Raw genomic sequence first — 26030 nt, forward strand, 5'->3', positions numbered from 1 at the left:
CACATAGAAGATTGTACTGGTGACAACAGACTGGTAGAACATATGAAGGAGAGGCCTGCATACTCCAAAGGACCTCAGTCTCCTCAGGAAGTAGAGGCGATTCTGGTCCTTCTTGTACACAGCCTCTGTGTTGGCGCTCCACTCAAGTCTGTCATCCAGGTGCACCCCCGGGTACTCGTAGGTCCTCACCATCAATAGTAACAGGGAGCAGTGCAGGCTCAGTCTTCCTAAAGTCCATCACCATTCCTTCGTCTTACTGATGTACAGCTGCAGATGATTCAGCTTACACCATCTGACAAAGTCCTCCACCAGGGCCTTGTCTGCAGATGACGTGACTCAGCGTTGTACCTAAAGTCTGAAGAATAGCGGGTAAACAGGAGGGGAGCCCGTGGGGACCCATTGCTGCATGTAGCCCTGTCTGACACACAGCTCTGAAGCTGCACAAACTGTGGTCTGCCAGTCACATAGTTCATTATTCAGGATGCAGTGGAAATGCCAAACTGCATTGAACGGAGCTTTTCCCCAGCAATTAGGTTGTCTTTTTTTTAAACCTTTTTAACCTTTTCCATGAAACTTCAGCTAATTGAGGCAGCCACTTAATTGGGCCAAAATGTGCTGGTCCCATGTGTCCCAATTAATGGTAATCCACATATATATATTTTCCTATTGTAATTTACAGTATTATTATATTTTGCAACGTGCTGCTGCAAAACAACAAATTTCACGTCATATACACACAAAATGCTGGAGGAATTCAGCAGGCCGGGCAGCATCTAGGAAAAGAGTACAGTCGACATTTCGGGGAGAAACCCTTTGGCATTCCTGCTGAAAGGATTCGGCCCGAAATGTCGATTGTACTCTTTTCCATAGATGCTGCCTGGCCTGCTGAGTTCCTCCAGCGTTTTGTGTGTGTTACTCGGATCTCCAGCATCTGCAGATTTTTTCTTATTTGTGATTGAATTTCACGACGTATCAATGATATTAAACTAGCTTCAGTTTGATGTTTAACCACTTGAGGGAACGGGAATTAAGAATAAGATGATAAAATATTTAAATATAATGTGTAATTTGGAATCTGGCCTGCACTGACTGTAGATGTGGTAGGGACAGGGCTGTTTGTGGCTCGCGAAATGAAATCAGATAAAAATACAGTGAAGAAAAAAATGCACAGAAGGGGTTGAGAGTGGAAATAGAGAGTGGCTCTGATGGATGGCTGGCAGAAGGTAATGGGCTGAATGGCCTCTTTCTGTTGTGTAACTTGCATGATAAATGCTGTTGTTGCTGAAACTGTTGAAACACAGGGAGCTGGAAGAGAGGGAGAGCGATACATAGAAAGAGAACAAGAGTGGATGGAGCGAAAAGCAGGAACAGTTGCACGGGGGGCAGAGAGAGAGAGGGAGGTAGACGGAGAGAAGGAGACAGAGAAGTATAGTGGGGTTGAGGAGAGATACGTAGCAAGAGGGACAGAGAGAGGGCAGCCATACTGGGGGAGTTTGAGAGAGATTGGGAGATGCCCTGGGAGACGGAGAAAGTGCGGGGCATACTAGGGGAGTTTGAGAGAGATGGCGATGTACTCTGTGACAGGGAGAGAGAGAGAGAGAGGGTGGCATTCTGAAGGAGTTTGAGAGAGATGGAGATGTACTGGGAGAAGGAGAGAGAGGGTGGCATACTGGGGGAGACAGACTGGGAGATGCACTGGGAGAGGGAGAGGGCGTGGGGACATACTGGGAGAGTTTGAGAGAGATGGAGATGCACTGGGAGAGGGAGAGGGCGTGGGGACATACTGGGGGAGTTTGAGAGAGATTGGGAGATGCTCTAGGAGAGGAAGAGGGCATGGGGCATATTGGGGGAGACAGACTGGGAGATGTACTCTGGGAGACGGAGAGAGTGGGGGGCATACTGGGGGAGTTTGAGAGAGATGGCGATGTACTTTGGGAGAGGGGGAGAGAGAGAGGGTGGCATTCTGAAGGAGTTTGAGAGAGATGGAGATGTACTCTGGGAGAAGGAGAGAGAGGGTGGCATACTGAGAGATGCACTGGGAGAGGGAGAGGGCGTGGGGGCATACTGGGGGAGTTTGAGAGAGATTGGGAGATGCACTGGGAGAGGAAGAGGGCATGGGGCATACTGGGGGAGACAGACTGGGAGATGCACTGGGAGACAGGCAGAGAGAGGGGGGCATACTGGGGGAGACTGACACAACCAGTTTCTGTGCAGTACACACCTCATGTAACACCAGATCTGAGAAAATTAAATTTCTGACACGACCAGTTTCTGTGCAGTACACACCTCATGTAACACCAGATCTGAGAAAATTAAATTTCTGGTTGTGCGACCAATCTGGTAGCTGCATCAGAATGGAATTAGAAGCTCTTTACGTGAGGAGAACAATCTGGATTTGTGAAATTCAACAGGGCAGTCACTCTGAGAACCCGGACAAGGCTCCACAACGTGTAATCACTGTACAGGTGTGCTTGTTCACTGGCTCATACCACAGAGGTAACTCATTGCAAATAAAGGGCTCCTCCCCAGCCCATTATATACAAATGTTGTGTAATCACAGAAGGGCATGAGATGAGGCTGTTGTGCCCATCCTTCCATACCAGAGCAAACCAACTTTCATTCCCTGAGCTCTCTCTATACGTAGAAAGGATTACTTAGACCCTGTTCCTTGTGCAGAAATTATGCCCTGAAATGGTGCACAAAAATGAGCAACTATCCTGCTACGAATTCCATCCAAAGTTCGAAAGCAGTGTATTGTTAATGGGTTAGTCAAAAGTCAAAGTCTGTCCTGAGCCTTTGTGGCCCATCAGGCCAGTGCTTATGCCGGTTTCTGTGGCGTGAAGTGACTGAGAGTGCCAGACTCCCCTCCCCGCCCCCCCCCCCCCCCCGGATAGGACGCCAGTCTATCGTGAGGTTAACCCCCAGCATTTGCCAGTACCCATTTTCAGCTGGGTGGACTGGAGTAGTGTGTGGTTAAGTGCCTTGCTCAAAGACACAACACACTGCCCTGGCTGAGACTCGAACCCACGACCTTCAGATCGTGAGCCCAATGCCCTAACCACTTGGTCACGCGCCACACTAGTGGGTTAGTACTTGCATGAATACTGTGGGTCAGGAATTTACTGGAGGGTCCCACTGAGTTTAAAAGAAATGTGGGAAAGGAGTTATTAAGATTAGCGTTATTTATGAAGATTAACTTTACTTGTCACATCTACATTGAAACAGACAGTGAAATGTGTTGTTTGTATCAGATCAAACCAATGAGGATTGGGCAAGTGTTGCCATGCTTCTGTTGCCGATATAGCATAAACAAGAGAAGAAGGAGGGGAAAAAAACCTATTTAGAGCAAATTGTGCTCCAAATGGGTTTTTTTTTCTTTTTTTTGTTTTAGTTAGTAGGGGTTCTTTTTTCCTTCTTTCTTTTTTAAAAAAAATAGCTTTAACATTTTTTAAAATTATTATTGTTTAGCTTGGTTAATAGTTTGACTCTTATTATTCATATTGATATATTGACTTGATTATTTTAATGTATTTTTTGTTGTCAATTTTTAATAATAATTAATAAAAAGATTTAAAAATGAAATGAAATGAACAAGAGGAAATCTACAGATGCTGGAAATCCAGAGCAACAAACACAAAATGCTGGAGGAAATCAGCAGGCCAGGCAGCATCCATGTACAAAAGAGAGTAAACAGTCGATGTTTCAGGCTGAGACCCTTTGTCAAGACCACATAGCACGTTCACGACTCCCCAACCCGGATGTCTTTGGAATGTGGGAGGCAGCTGGAGCACCAGGAAGCCCAGCAAACCCCAGTGCAGTCCTAACCTAATCACAGGACGGTTTACAATGACCAATTAACCTGCAGACCAGTATGCTTTCGAACTCTGGGAGGAAATGAGGTGACCCAGAGGGAACCCACACGGTCACGGGTAGAACGTACAAACTCCTTACAGGCACTGGCGGGAACTGAACCCTATTCTCCTCATCTCCTCACACTGGATCAGCTGCAGACGAAAGTAATTCAGTTTATTTTCAGGAGAGTGAACACTGGAGAACAGTATTGACGGGAGAGCTGGCCTGTAGCATCTAGACTTTCAACCAAGAACATATTTCAGTGCACTCACTCACACAAAGTTGTAATCAGTTATACTGAGGTACATTGAAAAACTCGTGGAGAAAAACGTAATCAGTGTTGAGAACTACTTCCAATGTTTTCACTAGTTTCAAGGCGAGGTGAAGGTCTGTCTGTACCAGAGGAGGTGCATTCGTTCCCTCCGCTAGCCTGTAGGTCAGCCTTGGGCACCAATATCCACCTGCTTAGCCCCCTGATTATAGGCGTCCATTAGTCTCATGAGACCATGGATTTGCGCCTTGGAAGGTTTCCAGGACGCAGGCCTGGGCAAGGTTGTATGGAAGACCAGCAGTTGCCCATGCTGCAAGTCTCCCCTCTCCACGCCACTGATATTTGTCCAAGGGAAGGGCATTAGGACCCATACAGCTTGGCACCAATGTTGTCGCAGAGCAATGCGTGGTTAAGTGCCTTGCTCAAGGACACAACACGTTGCCTCGGCTGCGGCTTGAACTAGCGATCTTCAAATCACTAGACGAACGCCTTAACCACTTGGCCACACGCCAACACCCTGATTAGGGTCACGTGAAGCCATGGGAGCAGGTGGCAGATTGTTGTTTGAGCAGCCGGTGCAGACCTCAAGACCACTGATGCTATTGAAGAATATTGATAATGGCTGGGAGGGGGTCACCCATCTTGTAAAGACACTGCCCAGAAGAAGGAAAAGCTAAACCACTTCTGCAGAAAAATTTGCCAAAACAATCATGGTCATAGATCATGATCGCTCATGTCATACGACACGACACACCACAAATGAATGTTTGTGCTCCCAAGTGGGAGGCAAGTGCAGAAATTGCTGGGGCCCCACCAGAGATATTTAAATCATCCTTAGACAGGTGAGGTGCTGGAGGATTGGAGGATAGCTAATGTTGTTCCACTGTTTAAGAAAGGCTGTAAAAATAAACCAAGAAAATACAGGCCAGCGAGCCTGACATCAGTTGTGAGAAAGCTATTGGAAGGTATTTTAAGGGACCAGATATATAAGTATTTGGATAGATGTCGACTGATTAAGGATAGTCAACGTGGCTTCGTGTGTGTTAGGTCATGTCTAACCAATCTCATAGAGCTTTTTGAGGAAATTGCCAGGAAAGCTGATGAAGTCAAGGCAATGGGTGTTGCCTACGTGGACTTTAGTAAGGCACTTAACAAGGTCCTGCATGGGAGGCTGGTCAAGAAAGTTCAGTTGCTTGGCATCCAAGATGAGGTAGTAAACTGGATTAGACCCCTGTTTCCAACCATGGGGTCAGTGTGGACATGGTGGAGGATTACAAATACCTGGGGATACAAATTGACAATAAACTGGACTGGTCAAAGAACACTGAGGCTGTCTACAAGAAGGGTCAGAGCCGTCTCTATTTCCTGAGGAGACTGAGGTCCTTTAACATCTGCCAGACGATGCTGAAGATGTTCTACAAGTCTGTGGTGGCCAGTGCTATCATGTTTGCTGATGTTTGCTGTTGTGTGCTGGGGCAGCAGGCTGAGGGTAGTAGACACCAACAGAATCAACAAACTCGTTCGTAAGGCCAGTAATATTGTAGGGATGGAACTGGACTCTCTGACGGTGGTGTCTGAAAAGAGGATGCTGTCTAAGTTGCATGCCATCTTGGTTAATGTCTCCCATCCACTACACAATGGACTGGTTGGGCACAGGAGTACATTCAACCAGAGACTCATTCCACCGAGATGCAGCACAGAGCGTCATAGGAAGTCATTCCTGCCTGTAGCCATCAAACTTTACAACTCCTCCCTTGGAGGGTCAGACACCCTGAGCCAATAGGCTGGTCCTGGACATTTCATAATTTACTGGCATAATTTACATATTACTATTAACTATTTATTACTATTTTCTATTACTATTCTATTACCATTTATTATTTCCATGACCATTACTATTTACTAATAGTAGTATTACTATTACTATTTCTATTACTATTTATTATTTATGGTGCAACTGTAATGAAAACCAATTTCCCCCGGGATCAATAAAGTATGACTATGACTATGACTAGACATTGGCTTTGTGGAAGAAGCCAGAGGGTGGTTGTAGATGGCTGCCTCTCTGACTGGAGGCCTGTGACTAGTGGTGTGCAGCAAGGATTAGTGCAAGATCCATTGATGTTTGTCATCTGGCTGATAATATGGTCAACTGGATCAGCAAATCTGCAGATGACTCCGAGACTGGGGGTGTAATGGACAGCGAGGAAGACTATCAAAGGTTGTTACAGGATCTGGACCAGCTGGAAAAACTGGCTAAAAAAATAGCAGATGGAATTTGATGCAGACAAGTGTGAGGTCTTGCACTTTGGTAGGACCAGCCAGGGTAGGTCTTACACAGTGAACGCTAGGGAACTGCCGAGTGTGGCAGAACAAAGGGATCTGGGAACACAGGCACATAATTTGTTGAAAATGACATCACAGGTAGCCAGGGTCGTAAAGCAAGTTTTTGACACATTGGCCTGCATAAATCAAAACACTGAGTATAGGAGATGGGACATTATGTTGAAGTTGTACAAGGTGCTGGAGAGGCCCAATTTGGAGTAATGTGTGTGTAGTTTTAGTCACTTACCTGCAGGAAAGATGTAAATAAGTTCGAAAGAGTACAGAGAAAATTTACAAGAGCATTGCTGGATCTGGAGGGCCTGAGCTGCAGGAAAAGATTGAATAGGTTAGGACTTTATTCCTTTGATCGTACAAGATGGAGGGGAGATTTGACAGATATATACAAAATTATGAGATGCGTAGATAGGCCAAATGCAAGCAGGCTCTTCCCACTGAGGCTGGGTGGGACTACAACCAGAGGTCAGGGGTTAAAGGTGGAAGATTAAAGGTTTAAGGGGAACATGAGGGGAAACTTATTGACTCAGAGGGTTGTGCGAGTGCGGAATGAACTGCCAGCACAACTGGTGCATGTAAGCTCGATTTCAACGTTTCAGAGAGGTTTGGACAGGTACGTGGATGGGAGGGGTATGAAAAGCAATAGTCCCGGCGTCAATCTATGGGAGTAGGCAGTTTAAATAGTTCAGCGTTGTCTAAATGGGCTGATGAGTCAAAGCAAATGAACCTACATATTTATGATTCATGCCAGTGGATGATATACCTTCATGAAACACAATCTCAAAATGAAACTTGCCTTTCAGTAGTACACAGGAAATCCAGTACAGAACACTAACTCACTCACCACAGGGAAATCCTATTATCCATAGGGACGAGACCCTTCATCGGGACTGAACCGGAAGGGGGATGATCCCAGAATAAAAAGGTGGGGTGTGTGTGCGGGAAAGAGTACAAACTGACGGGTGATGGGTGAAACTAGGTGGTTTGGAGGGTGGAGTAAGGTCTGGAGAAGAAAGATGAAGAGTCTCGGCCCGAAACGTCAGCTGTTCATTCCTTTCCATGGATACTGCCTGACCTGCTGAGTTCCTCCAGCACTGTGTGTGCGCGTTGCTCTGGATTTCCAGCACCTGCAGAATCTTTTCTGCTTACACCTTCTATATGGTTTCCTGAAAAAAAATCGACAGCCTATCGACCAAAACTTGCTTAGCAACCAGAAACGGAAGGGGCGTTAGGACCCAGGGGTGGTTGTGCGTGATCGTCAATGGGTGGGGACAGGGAACCGGACTGACAGCTTCTAAGCAAATATCGGTGGCAGAACTACGCCATTTATATCCAGCTCGGTCTTTAAGTTGGTAAGGACTTTTTTTTCTGCTGTGTTTCTCTTGTATTTATGATGAGTATTTGAGTTATTGAACTTGGGGGAGGGAACATTTTTGGAACGACGATAAACATTGTATGTAATAGCGGAAACATTGTATTCAGTAGCTTTGAGCTGAAATTGATGCAGTTCCCATGAAATTAACCTTGTGTGTCTCTCTTTCTCTCTTCCAGCTGCTCTTCCCAGTCGCTAAACCCTTCAGCTTCACCATGTTCCATTTTCTGAGCGGCGCTATTGGCAACTCCGGTATGGCCACTCAACTCCTGCAAGGCCTGGCCGGTGTGATTGGGTGAGACTCCCTCCCACTTCGGAATTTGCTTTATCGTATTGCTCTGGACTTGGAATCATAAGCGGTGCGGTGGGGTGGGGTGGGTGGTGTAGTTAAATGGGACCATTCGGCCCATTGCGGCTGTGTTCGCTCAAGAGCCCAGCCCATTCTTAGTCTCCAGTACTCGGTCGGTCGTGTTATTCCCTCCCGGGATGTGATTTTTAAAAAAAAAAATACATAGTGAAAAATTAAATATATTATCAGAAAGTTTGCAGTTATTGAGTTGGCAGGAAATGTGTTTTTAATATACGGTATCGCCTGCGGGATCTTGTCATTTGCCGGATCCGCATTTCATTCAGTTTCTGCGGGCGTGGTTCACCGACTGGGTATCGCGGATTTGCGCAGAGCCATTGTTTAAACAAGCTATTAATTCTGCATAGAGCCCCATTTGGCTTATCACTGGCTTCCAAGTGAAATTTCCATGGATTCCATTCTGGAATTGAAGTTTAAAGTCGGCCGCAGATTTTTATTTTTGTCGGCCTACTCTATTTCTCAGCCAGGACTTGGACCCACCCTGTGTGTGAAGTAACTATCAATTCTGAGTCAAACCGTTCCTCGTTCAACTAAAATTGTATCTGGACTTCACTGTGTAAAGTCAATCAAGCTACAATCTAATTGGCAATATTAATCTTCATCTACTCTCCAGCTATTTCTGAATACTGAGTTATAGTGAAATTACCTTTTGATTTTTTTTCCTCCTGGACCGAGCCTTTCTTTCGTGGAAGTTATCTTTGTACAACTTTCCTGTGCCAAGTGTCCTTAAACAAGCAAATGCAAATTGTACGCTGTGATTCAGGGTGGTTCCCTCTGAAATCTTGTGTACGTGTAGCGTTTCATTGGCCTGGGTGGAGGAAGTACGCCTCTAGCCAGCTGGACACAGCAAGCTCCCACAGGTGGTTGGGAATGCACTGGTTTGCTTGAGGTTTTCATAGGTTTTTTTTGACAATGAGATAACGAAAAGCATTTTTGGTATAGTACCACAAAACAGGCTTGCTGCCAAGACAGAAGGGAGTGGAATGTGAGGGGATAATTAAGTAATCTGAGGCAGTGAGAGGCCCCCAGATGTTTGTGTGATGGTCAATGCTTTTCATGATACATTCAGTGGCCACCTGCTTTTAGGTAATGCTGGTTAATGCAAATATCTCAGCCAATCATGTGGCAGCAACTCAATGCATAAAAGCATGTAGACACTGTCATGAGGTTCAGCTGTTGTTCAGACCAAACATCAGAATGGGGAAAAGATGTGATCTAAGTGACTTTGACTGTGGAATGATTGTTGATGCCAGATGGGGTGGTTTGAGTATCTCAGGAACTGCTGATCTCCTGGGATTTTCATGCATAACAGTCTCTGGTGTTTACAGAGAATGGTGAGAAAAATCAAAAATAAATCCAATGAGTTGCAGTTCTTTGGGCATAAAGGCCTTGTTAATGAGAGGGGTCAGAGGAGAATGACCAGACTAGTTCAAGCTGACAGGAACTCAAATAACTGTGTTACAACAGTGGTGTGCAGAAGAGCATCTCTGAATGCACAACATGTCGAACCTTGACGTGGATGGACTACAGCAGGAGAAGTCCACAGAAAGACAATCAGTGGCCACTTCATTAGATATAGGGTGCACTGGGCACAGTGTGAAGATGACACTAAATTTGACAGTGTCTTGAACTTGCACAATCTTCTTTAAAGGAGGTACAAATGGCAGCTGAACTTCTCTTGTTGAGTAATGAGCTGTTACATGTTGGTGGCAAGGGGCAATATAGAAGGGTCTGAACAGAGAACCAAAGTTCTACCTACTGCTTGTTGGAGGTGGGAGGGCAGGTGAGAAAGTGCTTAAAGTTTTGTGGGTACTGTAATATTAAGGAGGGAAGTATAGAGGGTTATTGGAGTTAGTGTTCTTTCACAGACTGATAGATGTGTGTATTGGTGGAGGAAGATGCATTAAGGACATTTATTAGAGATTGTTAGATGGGCACATGGATGATAGAAAAATTGAGGGCTATGTGGGAGGAACAGGTTAGGTTGATTTTTGATTAGGTAAAGGACCAGTACAACATTGTGGGCCGAAGGGCCTGCACTGCGTGATAGGGGTCTACGTTCTATGTTTAAGGGCTGGTTGGTTACAACTCACCCTCCAGAGCACTGGCTCAGCCACAGTTGTCCCAAACTGGTTGGGACATAAAATCTTTGGAGAAGGTGCAGAAGAAATTTACTTGTATGAATCTTGGGAAGGGATTTTTAGACCGGAGAAGCAGGGTGCATTTTTGGAAGGTGCTGTTGTGAGGTGATCTGATGGGGATATTTAAAATCACAGAGGACACAGATTGTAAGTGTTTCCATTGGCAGGAGTGCCATGAACCAGAGAATATAGAGTCTAGATGGTTAATAAATGAATCAAGGCAACACACAAAATGCTGGAGGAACTCAGCAGGTCAGGCAGAATGAATAATCAGTCGAGGTTTTGGGCTGAAACCCTTCAGGAATTAAGAATCACGGGAACTGAAGTCAGGACACTTCTAGGAAACAGTGGAAATGGGTTCAGCTGTGTTCAGAAGGAAGCTGTAGACATATTTGCAAGGGTGGCCCAGAGACGGCCTCTGTACACGGTTTTGTCTCAAACATCAGCTTCCATCCCGGTCCTCAGCTGCTGTCTATGTGGAGTTTGCATGTTCTCCCTGTGACTGCGTCTGTGTCTTCCCAAGGTCCAAAGGCATGGGTTGGCAGTTCAATTGGTCCAGGGGTTTAGGTAGGTGGTGGAATCTGATGGAGTTGATGAGACTGTGAAAGTTTTGTAAAATGGGATTTGTATATTAGTCTAAGTGGGCGTTTGATAATGGGTGAGATTCGAAGGCCTATTTTGTCAATGACTCCATAAAAATAGTTGGAGGAACTCAACAGGTCAGGCAGCATCTATGGAGGGGAATAAACAGTCGAGGTTTTGGGCTGAGACCCCTCTTCAGGACTGGAAAGGAAGGGAGAAGAAATGAGAAATGGTGGGGGAGGAGTACAAGTTGGAAGGTGATTAATGAGACAAGGTGGGTGGGGGGGGGGAGAGGAGAGGGAGGATGAAGTGAGACACTGGGAGGTGATGAGTGAGACCGGGTGAAGGTGTTGGAGGGAGAGGGAGGATGAAGTGAGACACTGGGAGGTGATGAGTGAGACCGGGTGAAGGTGTTGGGGGGAGAGGGAGGATGAAGTGGGAAGCTGGGAGGTGATGGGTGAGATAAAGTGGGGTGGGGGTGAAGTGAAGCTGAGGGGACTATGGGGAGAGTTGCCCTAGTGTAGAGTTGCTGGACTGAATGGCCTCTCAGTGCTGTACCCAGTGTGTTAAAGTTGAGAGGAGAAACCTGTTGTGAATTGAGCAATGCAGATATCCCACCTCTCCCAGAAGTTCCGGGAGTCTCCCACAAATTGATGGTGCTACCTCCCTGAAATGAGTTTTTGCAGGGTGGGATGTTTGGCAATGCCTTGTGGAGCTGCAGTGGGTCTTGACGACATTCAGTGCAGTGACCCTCTGGAATCAGATGTGGATCATTCCTGTGCTACTTTCGTTGGCTGCTGTTCTCCTGAGGTGATTGGGGCATCTGATGTACAGGGGCCCAGTTAATAAGGGCGGGAGTGTTGTTGATTTTTGGCTCTGTGGATAACTTTCCAGCTCCTGAGAACGTATTAGTTCAACTCCAGTTCTGAGGACCCCAGTACAGAGCTCAGTGTCAAGATGATTCTGCAGATGCTGGAAGTCTTGGGCAACGCGCGCGCACAATGCTGGAGCAACTCAGCAGGTCAGGCTACCTGATGAAGGGTCCTGGCCTGAAATGTCTACCGTTCATTTCCTTCCATGGATTCTGCCTGACCTGCTGAGTTCCTCCAGCAATTGCTGAGGGGGTGGTGGTTTCTCATTTGGGTGAGAAATTAGACCAGGTATTTAAAACAGAAATAAGTTGCCACAATTGCACTGCCTGATCAATAGCGATCTCTCAGTTCGAGCTTGTCCAAGACTGTGGATTTTGGAAGGTATGGCCTTCCTGTTTGTGGGATCTACAGTGTATACATTTTTAACATGAAAACGTGGCTGCGCTGTTTTACCATGAACAGTTGTTGCCACCTTGCCCCTGCCCCCTCATGCAAGGCCAGGTCTGTTTTCTCAGTAGCCCACTGGGTGTGTCGTTTCACTGGGGGTGGGGGGACTGGTCTCTTCAGACTGGTGAGCTCTCAGCTCCATGAGGTGTTGTCTCCCTGGGTGCAGAAGGAACAAAATTGATATAAATAAACAAACACAAAGAAAACTAGAACCAGAGCACGGTTACGGGGCCTTCCAGGCCCACACTGCCCAGTTACCATGTGACCAATTCACCAACTAACCTGCACTTTAGAACGAGGGAGGAAAGTGGAGCAGCAAGCGGAGATCCACACGGTAACGGGGAGTCTGTAGGACTGCTACTGACTCCTTGCAGTCCGTAGGAGGGATTGAACCCAGGTCACTGGTGCTGTAATAGTGTTATGCTGACCACTATACCGCGTGTTATTTTTCAGCATTTGACATTTCAAGTCAGTGAGGGTATGCTGGGGGGGGGGGGGAGCAGCCCGCAAGTGTTGCCGTGCTTCTGGCACCAGCATAGCACGTCCACAACTCACTAACCCTAACCTGCCCATCTTTGGAATGTGGGAGGAAACCACAGTGTCCGGAGGAAGTCCGTGTAGTCTTGAGGAGAACGTACTGTATAAACTCCACACGTTTGGGGAAAAGTTCGGTTGTGTTTTCTGCTTGTCACCCACTTTATCCAGTTCCTGATTTCAATGGGAATGCATTTCTAGTATCGGGATATGATAACATTATTTGCTTTGGCTAAGTGGTACAGCAGATACCCTGATGGGATGATGCTGACTCATTTGGAAGATTCTGGGATAGTCAGGAAGATCACCTTGAGTGCCTATTGTTGAAAGATTCCTGAAACTCTTGTTCCTTCAAAATATGAGGGTGTGCACACTGATTAGTAACCCATTTGGTGATGGCGATACGTCATGTGGAATGCCAGTAGGAGTGACTTTGACATTGTATTTGTGGTGTGGGCCCTTCCCTTGGGTTAGCTCCACCACACTTGAAGAACGAGTCCTGACAGTACTGTCATGAGGAATTCTGTGCAGCATTTTTCAATCTTACCGTCCAGTTTGATAAAGCTGGCTGTTTTTCCCTGGTCTGCACTGGTTGTCAGCCAGCTGTCTTGCATCCAGGGTGGATCTTGTCTCCACCGTGCAGCAGTTCCTAGTGTTCTGCATTGCAGAATCTGTTCCAAGGTCACAATGAAGCCTTGTGTGAGAGGGTGTATCAGTGAACCATGACTGACTCCAATCCTTACCAACTCCTCGTCTCCAGGCAGATGTCGCTCAGCACACTGGAGTTTCTCCAGCAGATTGTTTGATGCTCCGAATCGGACCATAAGACTGGACTCTGTGTAACAATCTCTGAGATGTTTCATGGGTGTTTCTAAGCAGGAGGTGTGAGTGGAATTGACACTCTGTGTCATCGGTTCAATACATTCTCTCCCAATCAACATGGGGAAAATTTGTCATTGAGTCATACAGGATTGGAAAAGGTCTTTGGCCCAACTTGCCCCTCTAAGCTAGTCCTATTTGCCTAATTTTGGCCCACAGCCCTTGAAACTATTCCTCTCAAGTACTCATCTAGATGACTTTTAAAAGTCCTCATTGTTCTTTCTCCGCTAGTCGTTCCACACACCCATTGGTCTTTGTGTGAAGAAGTTGTCCTCCTCACCAAAACCCTATACCCTCTGGTTTTTGATTCCCTTTCCGTGGGGGTAAAACTAATTTTGCGCAGCAATTGTATTTGCAGTATATAACGTGAAAGTTTTTGGAGTTGAGTGAAAGTAGATTATTTGCAAAATGAATTAAAACCAAATAAATTGTCTCAAGTATTCAGAAAGTGTTGCGCAAATTTTAACCACTGTTGGATCAGGGTGCAGAATTGTCATTTATAAGGTCATTAGATTTAGGAGCAGAATTAGGCCATTTGACCCACCGAGTCTGCTCCGCCATATCATCGTGGCTGATCAATTTTGCTCAGCCCCAATCTCCTGCCTTTCTCTCTCCCTCTGCTTTCCTACCCGGTATCCCTTCATTCTCTGACCAATCAAGGGTATCAACCTCTACCTTAAATATACTCATTGACTTGGCCTCCCTAGCCTTCTGTGGCAACAAATTCCACAGATTCATCACCTTTTTTTGTTTGTATTGTCGTTTAACTTTCCTGTGCTGGATTTATTTTGTATAATCACCTATATGTGTGCAATTGTTCAGTAAATTTTCTATAACTGTCGTTGACTCATCCCGAATGTTCCTGAAGCTTCTTGGTTTTATGGGACTTTGAATCTGGTCTATTTTATAGATTAATTCTCTACCTATAAAAGCAGTGTTTTTACTGGAATTTGATTATCTCTAGTTTGAGATAACACAACGGTTTCTTTGTTCTTGTAACACTTAATAAAACGGCTGTAATTGCCAAGTTTTGCCTCATTTTTGACTTCTGAAGAATCTCTGGATTTGTATCACCAGATCCAACACCACTAATGTAATTTTCTATTGAATTTAACTGATTTGGTCCTTTTTATTTTAAGACTCATTTACAAAATGCCTAATTAGAGGGTCACCCTTTGTGCACTGAGAATTTCCCTTTGGAAAATGCTGGGCACAAGGTCTGAACTGCAACTAGTAGCATATAGAAAGTTTAGTCAATCACACCAATCTGACCCCTCACGGTTCAGATATTAAAAGGGAGATTGTTTAACAGTGTAATGATGGTGAACTATATTGTTACAAAACACTGACAGCTGACCTATGAACATTGACATGAAAGCATTTTGTCACTTGCCTATTGAGTTATACACCCAGTGGCATTTTATTAGGTACACCTGTACACCTTGCTAATGCAAATATCTAATCACTGATTGTGTGGCAGCAACTCAATGCATAAAAGCATACAGACGTGGTCAAGGGGTTCAGTTGTTGTTCAGACCGGAGATCAGAAAGGAGAGGAGTGATCTAAGTGACTTTGACCATGGAATGATTGTTGGTGTCAGATGGGGTGGTCTGAGTATTTCAGAATCTACTGGCCCACGATGTTGTGTCGATCCAGCTGAAAAGCAAATCAAAGAAACACCCAAACACTGATTCTTCTGACTTACACCATGCCCATATCTCTCCAATATCCTTCCTTGTATTCATATGCCTATCTAAGTGTCTCCACCATACCAGTCGGTGCATTCCAGGCATCCACTGCTCGTTGAGTTAAAAAAAAACTTGCCACTCACATCCCCTTTGAACCTACCCCCCTCACTTAAGTGCGTGCACCCTGGTATTAGACATTTCAACCTCGGGAAATGGATGCTCTTTGTCCACTCTATCTAGGCCTCTCATAATCTTGTAAACCTCTGTCAGATCTTCAGTCAGCCTGTAGCACTCCAGAGGGAGGGGGGAAAAAGTTTATCCAGCCTCTCATGCCCTCTAAACCAGGCAGCATCCTGGTAAGCCTCCTCAGCACCCTCTCCAAAGCCTTCATATCCTTCCTATAGTGGGGTGACCAGAACTGTATGCATTGCTCCTGATGTGGCCTCACCAGAGTTTTATAAAGTTACAACATAACCTCTAGACTTTTGAACACAATACCTTGACTAATAAAAGGAAGCATTCCATAAGCTGCCTTTATTGACCTGTATAGTCACTTTCAAGGAGCTATGAAACTGAATCCCAAAATCTCTCTACTCTGCAACACTGTTAAGGGTCTTGCCCTCAACAGTGCACTTTCTCCTTGCATTTGCCCTACTGAGATGCAACACCTTGCATCTATCTGGGTTAAATTTCATCTGCTGTTTCTCTGCCCACATTTGCAACTGATCTATATCATGCTGTATTCTTTGCTATCTTCTGCGCTATCTACAACTCCACCAGTCTTAGTATCATCCACAAACTTACAAACCCACCTATCTGCGTTTTCATCCGGGCCATTTTCATGCACAAGTCTCTAGAATTTATGCAGAATGGCTTGGGAGGAAAACAAAAATCTAGTGAGATGCAGTTCTGTGAGGGGTAAAATGCCTTGTAATGAGAGAGGTCAGAGGAGAATGGCCAGACTGGTTCAAGCTGACAGGAAGGCAACAGTAACTCAAATAACCACACATTGCAACAGTGGTGTGCAGAAGAGCATCTCTGAACTCACAGCACATGGAGTCTTGAAGTAGATGGGCTACAGCAGCAACGACCACAAACACAGTGGCCACTTCATTAGGTACAGGAAGTTCCTGATAAAGTGGCCATTGAGTGTAACGAATATCACTGAGTCATTCTTAGTGTGAGGTCCATAAATGTGAGGATTAGTCGTTTTGTGTAGTTAGGCACATAGACTGAAAAATTTCAGCCTTGTGGTTGAGATTGGTAACTACTTTCTATGATTACATAAGAAATAGGATCAGGAATCAGCCATGTGGCCTGTCTAGCCTGCTCCACCATTCGATAAGATCATGGCTGTTGGCCTATCTTCACCTACCTGCCTTTTTCCCCATAACCCTCAATTCCCTACTATGCAAAAATCTCTCCAACCTTGTCTTAAATATCAAAGTTGCTGGTGAACGCAGCAGGCCAGGCAGCATCTCTAGGAAGAGGTACAGTTGACGTTTGGGGCCGAGACCCTTCGTCAGGACTAACTGAAGGAAGAGCTCTTACCTGCTGCACCAACAAACCAACCTTTGGTGATTCATCTGCAAACTAGCCTTTGTGATTTATTTATTTTTTAAATTTTATGAGCATTGTTTGGCTCTGAGCCTGTACTTGCTGGAGTTTGGAAGAATGAGGAGGGATCTCATTGAAACCTATCAATTAGAATAGATGTGTAAAGGATGTTTCCTATAGTGGGAAGAAGTCTTGGACCAGAGGGGACAGCCTCAGAATATATGGACATCATTTAGAACGTAATTGAAGAGTAATTTCTTCAGCCAGAGGGCAGTGCCAGAGTTGGCTGTGAAGGCCAAGTCATTGGATATACTTAAAGTGGAGGTTGATGGGTTCTTGATTAGTCATTAATCAAAGGTTTTGGGGAGAATGCAGGGAAATGGGGTTGAGAGGGATGATAAATTGGCCATGATGGTATGGCAGAGCAGAATCGATGGGCTGAATGGCCTAATTCCCCTGTGTTTTGTGGTCTAATTGTTAAAACAGCATGTGATCAGGCCCTTTGTCTCACTGAGTTGTCACTAACTATTTTCACTGATTCTACACCAATTCCCCCTTTGTTATATTCTTACCATTTCCCCCCTCTAGAATCTACCCCTCACCTACACACTGGGGGCAATTTGCAGCAGCTAATTAACCTATCGATCTGAATGCCTTTGGGATGTGGGGGAGAATCAGGTCTGCTAGGGGAAATCAACAAATCCACGGCAAGAACATGCGAACTCCACATGGAAAGCACTGGAGGTTGAGTTTGAGCAAGACTCTGGACGAGCAGCTTGTCTGGCCGTGATGTTGCGCTGCATCGGTTCTGCGGGTTGATTGGCCGTGACGCTGCGCTGCCTCGGTTCTGCAGGTTGATTGGCCGTGATGTTGCGCTGCCTCGGTTCTGCGGGTTGATTGGCTGTGATGTTGCGCTGCCTCGGTTCTGCAGGTTGATTGGCCGTGATGTTGCGCTGCCTCGGTTCTGCAGGTTGATTGGCCGTGATGTTGCGCTGCCTCGGTTCTGCGGGTTGATTGGCTGTGATGCTGTGCTGCATCGGTTCTGCAGAGTCTGCTGCGTTATCAATGGTTTGATGTTCAGCACTTCTGCTCTCTGTATGGAGGTGCTCAAAAGCAGAGCTGCATGATGTAGGAAAAGATTGTGCTGGCATTGGAGAGGGCCCAGAGGGGGTTGACAAGGATGATTTTGGGAATGAAAGGGTTATCATATGAGAACATTTGGCTCCTGGTGTGTACTCGCTAGAATTTAGAAGGATGGGGGCGGGGGGAATCTCATTAAAACATTTTGAATGCTTAGACAGCGTAGATATGGAAAGGATGTTTCCCATGGTGGGGGAGTCTAGGACAAGAGGGCACAGCTTCAGGATGGGGGGGGGGGTCCATTTAAAACAGATGCGGAGAAACTTCTTTAGCCAAAGGGTGGTGAATTTGTGGAGTTTATTACCACAGGCAGTTGTGGAGGCCAGGTCATTGGGTGTATTTAAGGCAGAGATTGATTGATAGATTCTTGATCGGACGTGGCATCAACAGAAGGCCAGGAAGTGGGTCTAAGGAGGGCATAAAAGGAACAACTATGATTGAATGGTGGAGCAGACTAGATGGGCCAAATGGCCCAATTCTGCTCCTATTTTTGCGGTCTTGTGTATTGAGAGTATGGTGGGATGATACCCTCACTGCCGAGCTCGCCACGGGGAACATGGATGTGTGGGAGAGATGGGCTGGGTACACTTTTTGTCCACTTACCAACTTGATGTCAGGAAGGGCTGGTATGCAAGTGATGCGAGGCTGCCTTTCCTGTGAGAAGATTGTAAAAATTTGAATTATTTTGCTTTTAATGTTAAAGTTATTTTAAAAACGAAAGTTAAAAGCTGGAAGACCTCGGCCAGTCAAAAAGCACCTGAGGGAAAAGAAGTTGGTTAACATTATGGGTCAGGACTCTTCCCCAAAATGGATTCTCTTTCCACAGACGTTGCTTGACCTGCTGAGTTCTATCATTTCTTGTTTAGTTTCAGATTTCAGTACCTGCTATTTTGTTTTTCAATTATTTTTATAAACCTGTTCTGCCATCTCTGACAATTCAAGGTCAAGTTTATTGTCATCTGCACAAGTACATGTATGCACAGGTGCAGTGAAAAACTTGCTAGTAGCTGCATCAGACACACAAGACGACGACACAAAGTCCGTTGTAGTTCGGAGTGTTTATAGTGTTGCTTCACTGAGGTAGCGATTAGGGTTGTGCAGGTTGGTTCAAGAACCAAATGGTTGATGGGAAGTAGCTATCCTTGAATCTGATGGTGTGTGACTTCAGGCTTCTGTACCTTCCGCCCAATGGTAGTTGTGTCATGGCCCAAACGGCAGGAATCCTTTGATAGATATTGCCTACCTGAAGATGAGCTTCCTGTAGATACAACTGGTGGTGGGGAAGGATGTGCCCTAGATGTATTGGGCTGGGTTCACTACTTGTTGCAGTGGTGAGGTGTTGGGATATCCTAGATGGATCCATTGTGGTTTTGTCTCGGGCTAGTCTGGAACTGGGAGGATTGGTTCTCACCTATACTGTGATGGTAAATGTGAGAGTCCAGTCCTGTAAGGTCTTGGATAAACTGTGGGGCTTGAGTGAAACAGTTGTGCAGTTGCTGGTGCCTTTTGAAGCGTTGTTTAGTACCACTGTTCTCTCCAAGCAGTGTAGATGTGTAGCCGCGCAGTAACTGAAATGCTCCCGCGCACATATCCTTCGTTGCTGTGCAACTGGAATTTTCTTATTTAAACCATTTAAAAAAATTTTCTGCTCAGAGCAACAGTTGGTATTTTTAAATGATTTAAACTTTTAAAAGATTTTTAAAAAAATACTTGTGTATTAAAAAATATTTTGAGGGAACATTGGTTAGTACATAATGTGACTTTAACAGGAGGAAGCCTGTACGCAGCATAGTTGTTGCTTAGACTGAGCCCAGAATGGTGTGGGTGCATGGTTAACATGTATATTTGAAATGTACAATGCCTGAAAGTTTACTACATAATCTTTTTCTTCCTTTCTCTCCTCCTTCCCACCTGCCAATCATCCTACAGCCAAATGTCTGCTGGACCAGTAAGTATATGTGATTAATTTTTTTTTTCTTGCTGTTTAAAGCCAATCAGGATTAGTACCAGGTTTGAGCTTAGAGGGTTCAAACTTAATGATTAGCTTTATTTATGACATGTTCAATGTACATTTATTATCAAAACGTGTGGGGATGTATGAAAATGCAAGCAACACACACAAAAGTTGCTGGTGAACGCAGCAGGCCAGGCAGCATCTCTAGGAAGAGGTACAGTCAGTTAGTCCTGACTAAGGGTCTTGGCCTGAAACGTCGACTGCACCTCTTCCTAGAGATGCTGCCTGGCCTGCTGCATTCACCAGCAACTTTTATGTGTGTTGCTTGAATTTCCAGCATCTGCAGAATTCCTGTTGTTTATGAAAACGCAACCTTGAAATTCATCTCCTTACAGACAGCCACAAAACAAAGAAGCACAGCAATGACTTGCTGGAAGCAAACAACACTACAAGTTGCTGTATTAATCACGTACGTCAAATCGTACAGTGAAGTGAGCCGTCTGCATAGAGGATGTGCTGGGGGCAGCCTGCAAGTGTCGTGGTGCTTCCGGTTCCAATGTAGTATTCCCACAAGGAGGGCACAGCAGTGTAGTGGTTAGCGAAATGCTTTAGAGTACAGATGAGCTGGGGTCAATTCCTGCCGCCGCTGTCTATGAGGAGTTTGTACGTTCTCCTCATGACCACGTGGGTTTCCCCTGGGTGCTCTGGTTTCCTCCCGCAGTCCAAAGATGTGTGGGTTGGTAGGGGGTTGATTGGTCATTGTGAATTGTCCCATGATTGGGCTAGGATTAAGTCGGGGGTTACTGGGCCGAAGGGGCCCATTCTGTACTGGTTGGTAGGTTAACTGTTCACTGTGAATTATCCAGTGATTAGCCCAGGTTTAAATTGTGGCATTGCTGGGAGGCAAGGCTCAAAGGGCCAGAAGGGTCTAAATAAATAAACCCCAACTTGTGCATCGGTTGGTCGGGTTGCTGTTCTTTTTTTTGGGTGGGGTGGGTTTGATGTTTCTCTCTGAGTAACTTTCATGTTCTTTCTTTGTTTCTTATCTATCTGGAGAAGATAAATTTCAGAGTTGTACATGGATACGTGCTTTGATAATAAATGAGCCTTTGATCTTTGTAATGTTGGGGGAAACCCATGTGGTCATGGAGGGAATGTACCAACTCCTTAAAGACAGCAATGGGAATTGAACCCATTATCTTACAGGTGTTGTATTAAGCATTATGCTAACCGCTGTACGACTGTGCCGCCATTGGGCTGTACTAAAGGCTGTAAATGTAGAGAGATCTCCTGTGGTCTGGGGTGGGTAGTAGGGAATTAACTTGTGCCTTCCATTCCGAGTCGTGGAGAGTTGTAATGCTGACTGAAGGTATTGGCTTGTCTTCCCATTGTTTGCCCATGAGCAGTAAATTGTCATTTTATACTGGGGTACAATGGAAAAACTTTTACAAACCATCTGTACAGATCACTTCATCAAATGGTGCATTGAGGTAGTATGAGGTTAAACAATAACAGAACGCAGAGCACAGAGAAAGTGTAATGCTTACTTACTGCCCATTATGCCACTGATGTTTAGGGCAGCAATGAAGGTCCTCCATCGTGGGCTTCCTCTCGGTTTTCACCACTGTCAGTCATGCAAGTCCTGGGTGGAGACTCGGGACTACCATTGCATTCAGATGTAGAAGGGTTCTTCCTTGGTGTTTCTGTAACAGTTTTATTTGACCAGTCAGGGTTGTTAGCCCTGAGCTGAACCCCCCCGTACCTGTAGGACCGGTGGAGCAATGGGATAGAAGCTGTCCTTGAGCCTGGTGGTATATGCTTTCAAGCTCTCATATCTCCTGCCTGATGGGAGGGGAGAGGGAGAGAGCGAATGCCTGGGGTCAAAGGGTCTTTATGTTGACAGCTTTACCGAGGCAGTGAGAAGTCCCAAAGTGGGGAGGCTGGTTTCTATGTTGTGCTGAGGAATACTCTGTCCTGGGCTGATACCAGAGGATAGCGAGGGTCAATGATCTTGTTTCACTATGAGATGCTTGTGGTTTGAATCATGTTGGGGTGGGGGAAGGGGAGATTTGTGGAATACTGAAGTCTGTGTTTGTTAGAACTGCAGTGAATAACTGCGGTAAAGGGCTGTATCTCATGATCTCGCAGTTCTTGCAGCTCACTCCTCTCTACTGTGGAGGAAAAGATTTCAAGAGGTGCTCGCTAAATTAGGGAAATAGAAAGAAATGAGCATTCCCTGTAGGCTCTGGGTCAAGATAAATTTTAGTCACCCTTTCCAGTGCTAAAAGGGTTTTACTAATTGGAAAGATGACTGAAAATTCCAATCCATGAGGCAGAGGTTTTCCACCATTCCATCATGGCAGATGCCTTTCCCTCTTGGCCCCAGTCCCCAGCCTTCTCCTTGTATCCCTTCACACCCTGACTAATCAACAGTCTATCAACCTCTGTCATATACACACTCACTCAATGACCTGGTCTCCACAGCTGCCTGTGACAACAAATTCCGCAGGTTCACCACTCTCTAAAGAAATTCCTCCTCCTCTCCGTTCCAAATGGACCTCTTTCTATTCTGAGGCCGTGTCCTCTGGTCGTAGACTACCCCACCATAGGAAACATCCTCTCCATATCCACTCTGAGGGCTTTCAACATTCGATAGGCTTCAAAGAGGTTCTCTTCCCCCCCCCCAATCAACTGAATACCAGTGAGTGCATTCTCAGAACCATTAAACTCTCCTCGTATGATAAGCCTTTCAATCCAAAATTATTTCTGTGACCCTCCTTTGAACACTCTCCAGTCCTTTCTTAGATAAGGGGCATAAAACTGTTCACAATACTCCAAGCGGGGCCTTGCCTGTGCATTAAGAAGCGTCAATATTACATCCTTGCTTTTGTAGTCCTCTCGATACGAATGCTAACGTCTTAAGGCATAAGAGAAGAATTAGGCCATTCAGCTCATCAAGTCCACTCTGTCTTTTCATCATGTCTGATCCCAGATCTCATACACCTGCCCTCTTACCATTTCCCTTGATGCCCCAACCAAACAGTAATGTATCAACTTCTGCTTTAAATATACCAATAGACTTGGCTTCAACCACAGTCTGTGGCAGAGCATTCCACAGATTCACCACTCTTTGGCTAAAATAATTCTTCCTTACTTCTGTACTAATAGGTCACCACTCAATTTTGAGGCTGTGCCCTCTACCTCTGGAGACGCCCACCAGAGGGAACATCCTCTCCACATCCATCTTATCTAGTCCTTTCAACATTTGGTAGGTTTAATTGAGATCCCCCTGCATTTTTTCTAAATTCCAGTGAGTACAGGCCTGAAGCTGCCAAATGCTCATTGTATGTTAATCCCCTCTTTTCTGGAACAATCCTTGTGCACCTCCTCTGGATTTTCTCCAATGACAATACATCCATTTTGAGGTGAGGTGAGGAGCCCAAAACTGTTGACAACATTCCAAGTGTGGCCTGACTAGTGTCTTATAAAGTGCCGGCATTATCTCCTTGTTTTTATGTTCTATTCCCCTTGAAATAAATGGAAACATTGCACTTGAATTGAATTGATTTTACTACTTGCATCCTTTATGTACATAAGTAAAAACCTTTAGATTATGTCTCTGTCGCAATGTGCAATTTATAGAAGTTTGTAATAAATGGTATGTACAACAGGTCAGTCAATACAACATAGAAATACAGTTGTATCAGCATGAATTAATCAGTCTGATGGTCTGGTGGAAGAAGCTGTCTCGGAGCCAGTGGTAATGTTTCCCAGATGGTAGCAGCTGGAACAGTTTGTGGTTCCTGTGACTCGGGTCCCCAATGATCCTTCGGGATTTTTTTAATACATACCTGTCTTTGTAAATGTTCTGAATAGTGAGAAGTTCACATCTACACTCAGAACACGCTGGAGGAACTCAGCAGGTCGGGCAGCATCCGTGGAAACGATCAGTCAACGTTTCGGGCTGGAACCCTTCGTCAGGACTGTAGGGGGAAGGGGCAGAGGTCCTATAAAGAAGGTGGGGGGAGGGTGGGAAGGAGAAGGCTGGTAGGTTCCAGGTGAAAAACCAGTAAGGGGAAAGATAAAGGGGTGGGGGAGGGGAGGCAGGGAGGTGATAGGCAGGAAAGGTGAAGAAGGAATAGGGGAAAACACAATGGATAGTAGAAGGAGGCGGAACCATGAGGGAGGTGATAGGCAGCTGGGGGAGGGGGCAGAGTGAAATAGGGATAGGGGAAGGGAGGGGGAGAGAATTACCAGAAGTTGGAGAATTCTATGTTCATACCAAGGGGCTGGAGACTACCTAGATGGTATATGAGGTGTTGCTCCTCCAACCCAAGTTTAACCTCATGGCAGTAGAGGAGACCATGTACGGACATATCCGAATGGGAATGTGAAGCAGAGTTGAAGTGGGTGGCAACCGGGAGATCCTGTCTGTTACGGACGGAGCGGAGGTGCTCGACAAAACAGTCCCCCAATCTGCGTCGGGTTTCACCGATGTAGAGGAGGCCGCACCGGATGCAATAGATGACCCCAACAGACTCACAAGTGAAGTGTTGCCTCACCTGCAAGGACTGTTTGGGGCCCTGAATGGTGGCAAGAGAGGAGGTGTAGGGACAGGTGTAGCACTTATGCTTACAGGGATAAGTGCCGGGTGGGAGATCCGTGGGGAGGGACGTGTGGATCAGGGAGTCGCTGAGGGACGGTTTCCTGTGGAAAGCAGAGAGGGGTGGAGAGGGAAAGATGTGCTTAGTGGTGGAGTCCTGTTGAAGGTGGCAGAAGTTGCGGAGGATAACGTGCTGGATCCGAAGGCTGGTGAGGTGGTAGGTGAGGACAAGGGGAACTCTGTCCCTGTTGTGGTGGCGGGAGGATGGAGTGAGGGCCAAAGTGTGGGAAATGGAGGAGATGCGGGTGAGGGCAGCATTGATGATGGCGGAAGGGAAACCACGATCCTTAAAGAAAGAGGACATTTGAGATGCCCTGGAATGGAAAGCCTCATCCTGGGAGCAGATGCAGCGGAGGTGGAGGAACTAGGAATAGAGAATGGCATTTTTGCATGTGGTGGGGTGGGAAGAGGTATAGTTGAGGTAGTTATGAGAGTCAGTGGGCTTGTAGAAGATGTCAGTGGACAGGCTGTCTCCAGAGATGGAGACCGAGAGATCGAGAAAGGGGAGAGAAGTGTCTGAGATGGATCAAGTGAATTCCAGGGCTGGGTGGAAGTTTGAAGTAAAGTTGATGAAATTGCTGAGCTCAGCGTGGGATCTACAAACGCACTGGGCTGTCCACACGACTCTCTGCAGAGTTCTGCAATTGACAGAAGTACATTTCCCATACCAGGCCGTGGTGCAGCCTGTCTCCTTCAGACTCAACCTGTGAATTAACCTTCTGAGAGTCTTGTACGAGGACTCCCAAGTACCTTTGCACCTCTGATGTTTGAATTTTCTCCCTATTTAGATAATAGTCTGCCCTATTGTTCCTTTTGCCAAAACGCGTTATCATGTATTTCCTAACACTGTATACCATCTGCCACTTTTTGCCCATTCTTCCAACTTGTCTAAGTTCTGCTGTAATTGCATTGCTTCCTCAGCATTACCTACCCCTCCACCTAGCTTCATATCATCCGCAAACTTTGCCACAAAGCCATCAATTCCATTATCCAAAGATAATGACCAATGCATCTGTTATCTCTTCAACCACCTCTTTCAGGACTCGGATGTAATCCATCTGGTCCAGTTGGATCCACCTTAATACCTTTGAATTTGCCTCACACTTTTTCCTTTGTAATAACAAATTAAGTTCATCTGCCATTTCTTTGTCCCCCATAACTACCTCATTTGCTTTCCTCACCACAGACTCAACCTGCAAGTTAACCTTTAGGGAATTCTGCACAAGAACTCCCAAGTCCCTCTTTGCCTCAGATTTTTGTATTTTCTCTCCATTTAGAAAATAGTCTACCCTTTATTCTGCCAAAGTGCCTGACCATACATTTCCCGACACAATATTCAATTTGCCACGTCTTTGCCCAATTTCCTAATC

General features: G+C 45.7%; 1 protein-coding gene across 1 annotated transcript in view; it reads left to right on the plus strand.

The window, feature by feature from the left end:
• The first annotated feature begins 7709 nt into the window (after window positions 1–7709).
• capns1b (calpain, small subunit 1 b) overlaps window positions 7710–26030 on the plus strand; it is a 41216-nt gene continuing 22895 nt past the window's right edge. The window contains exons 1-3 of the mRNA XM_072269803.1: window positions 7710–7815; window positions 8015–8130; window positions 19973–19991. Of these exons, the coding sequence (XP_072125904.1) occupies window positions 8051–8130; window positions 19973–19991 (99 nt within the window). The 5' untranslated portion in view covers window positions 7710–7815; window positions 8015–8050. The remainder of the gene's footprint in view (window positions 7816–8014; window positions 8131–19972; window positions 19992–26030) is intronic.

This window comes from Mobula birostris, chromosome 10 (assembly GCF_030028105.1).
Source record: "Mobula birostris isolate sMobBir1 chromosome 10, sMobBir1.hap1, whole genome shotgun sequence".
NCBI lineage: Eukaryota > Metazoa > Chordata > Chondrichthyes > Myliobatiformes > Myliobatidae > Mobula > Mobula birostris.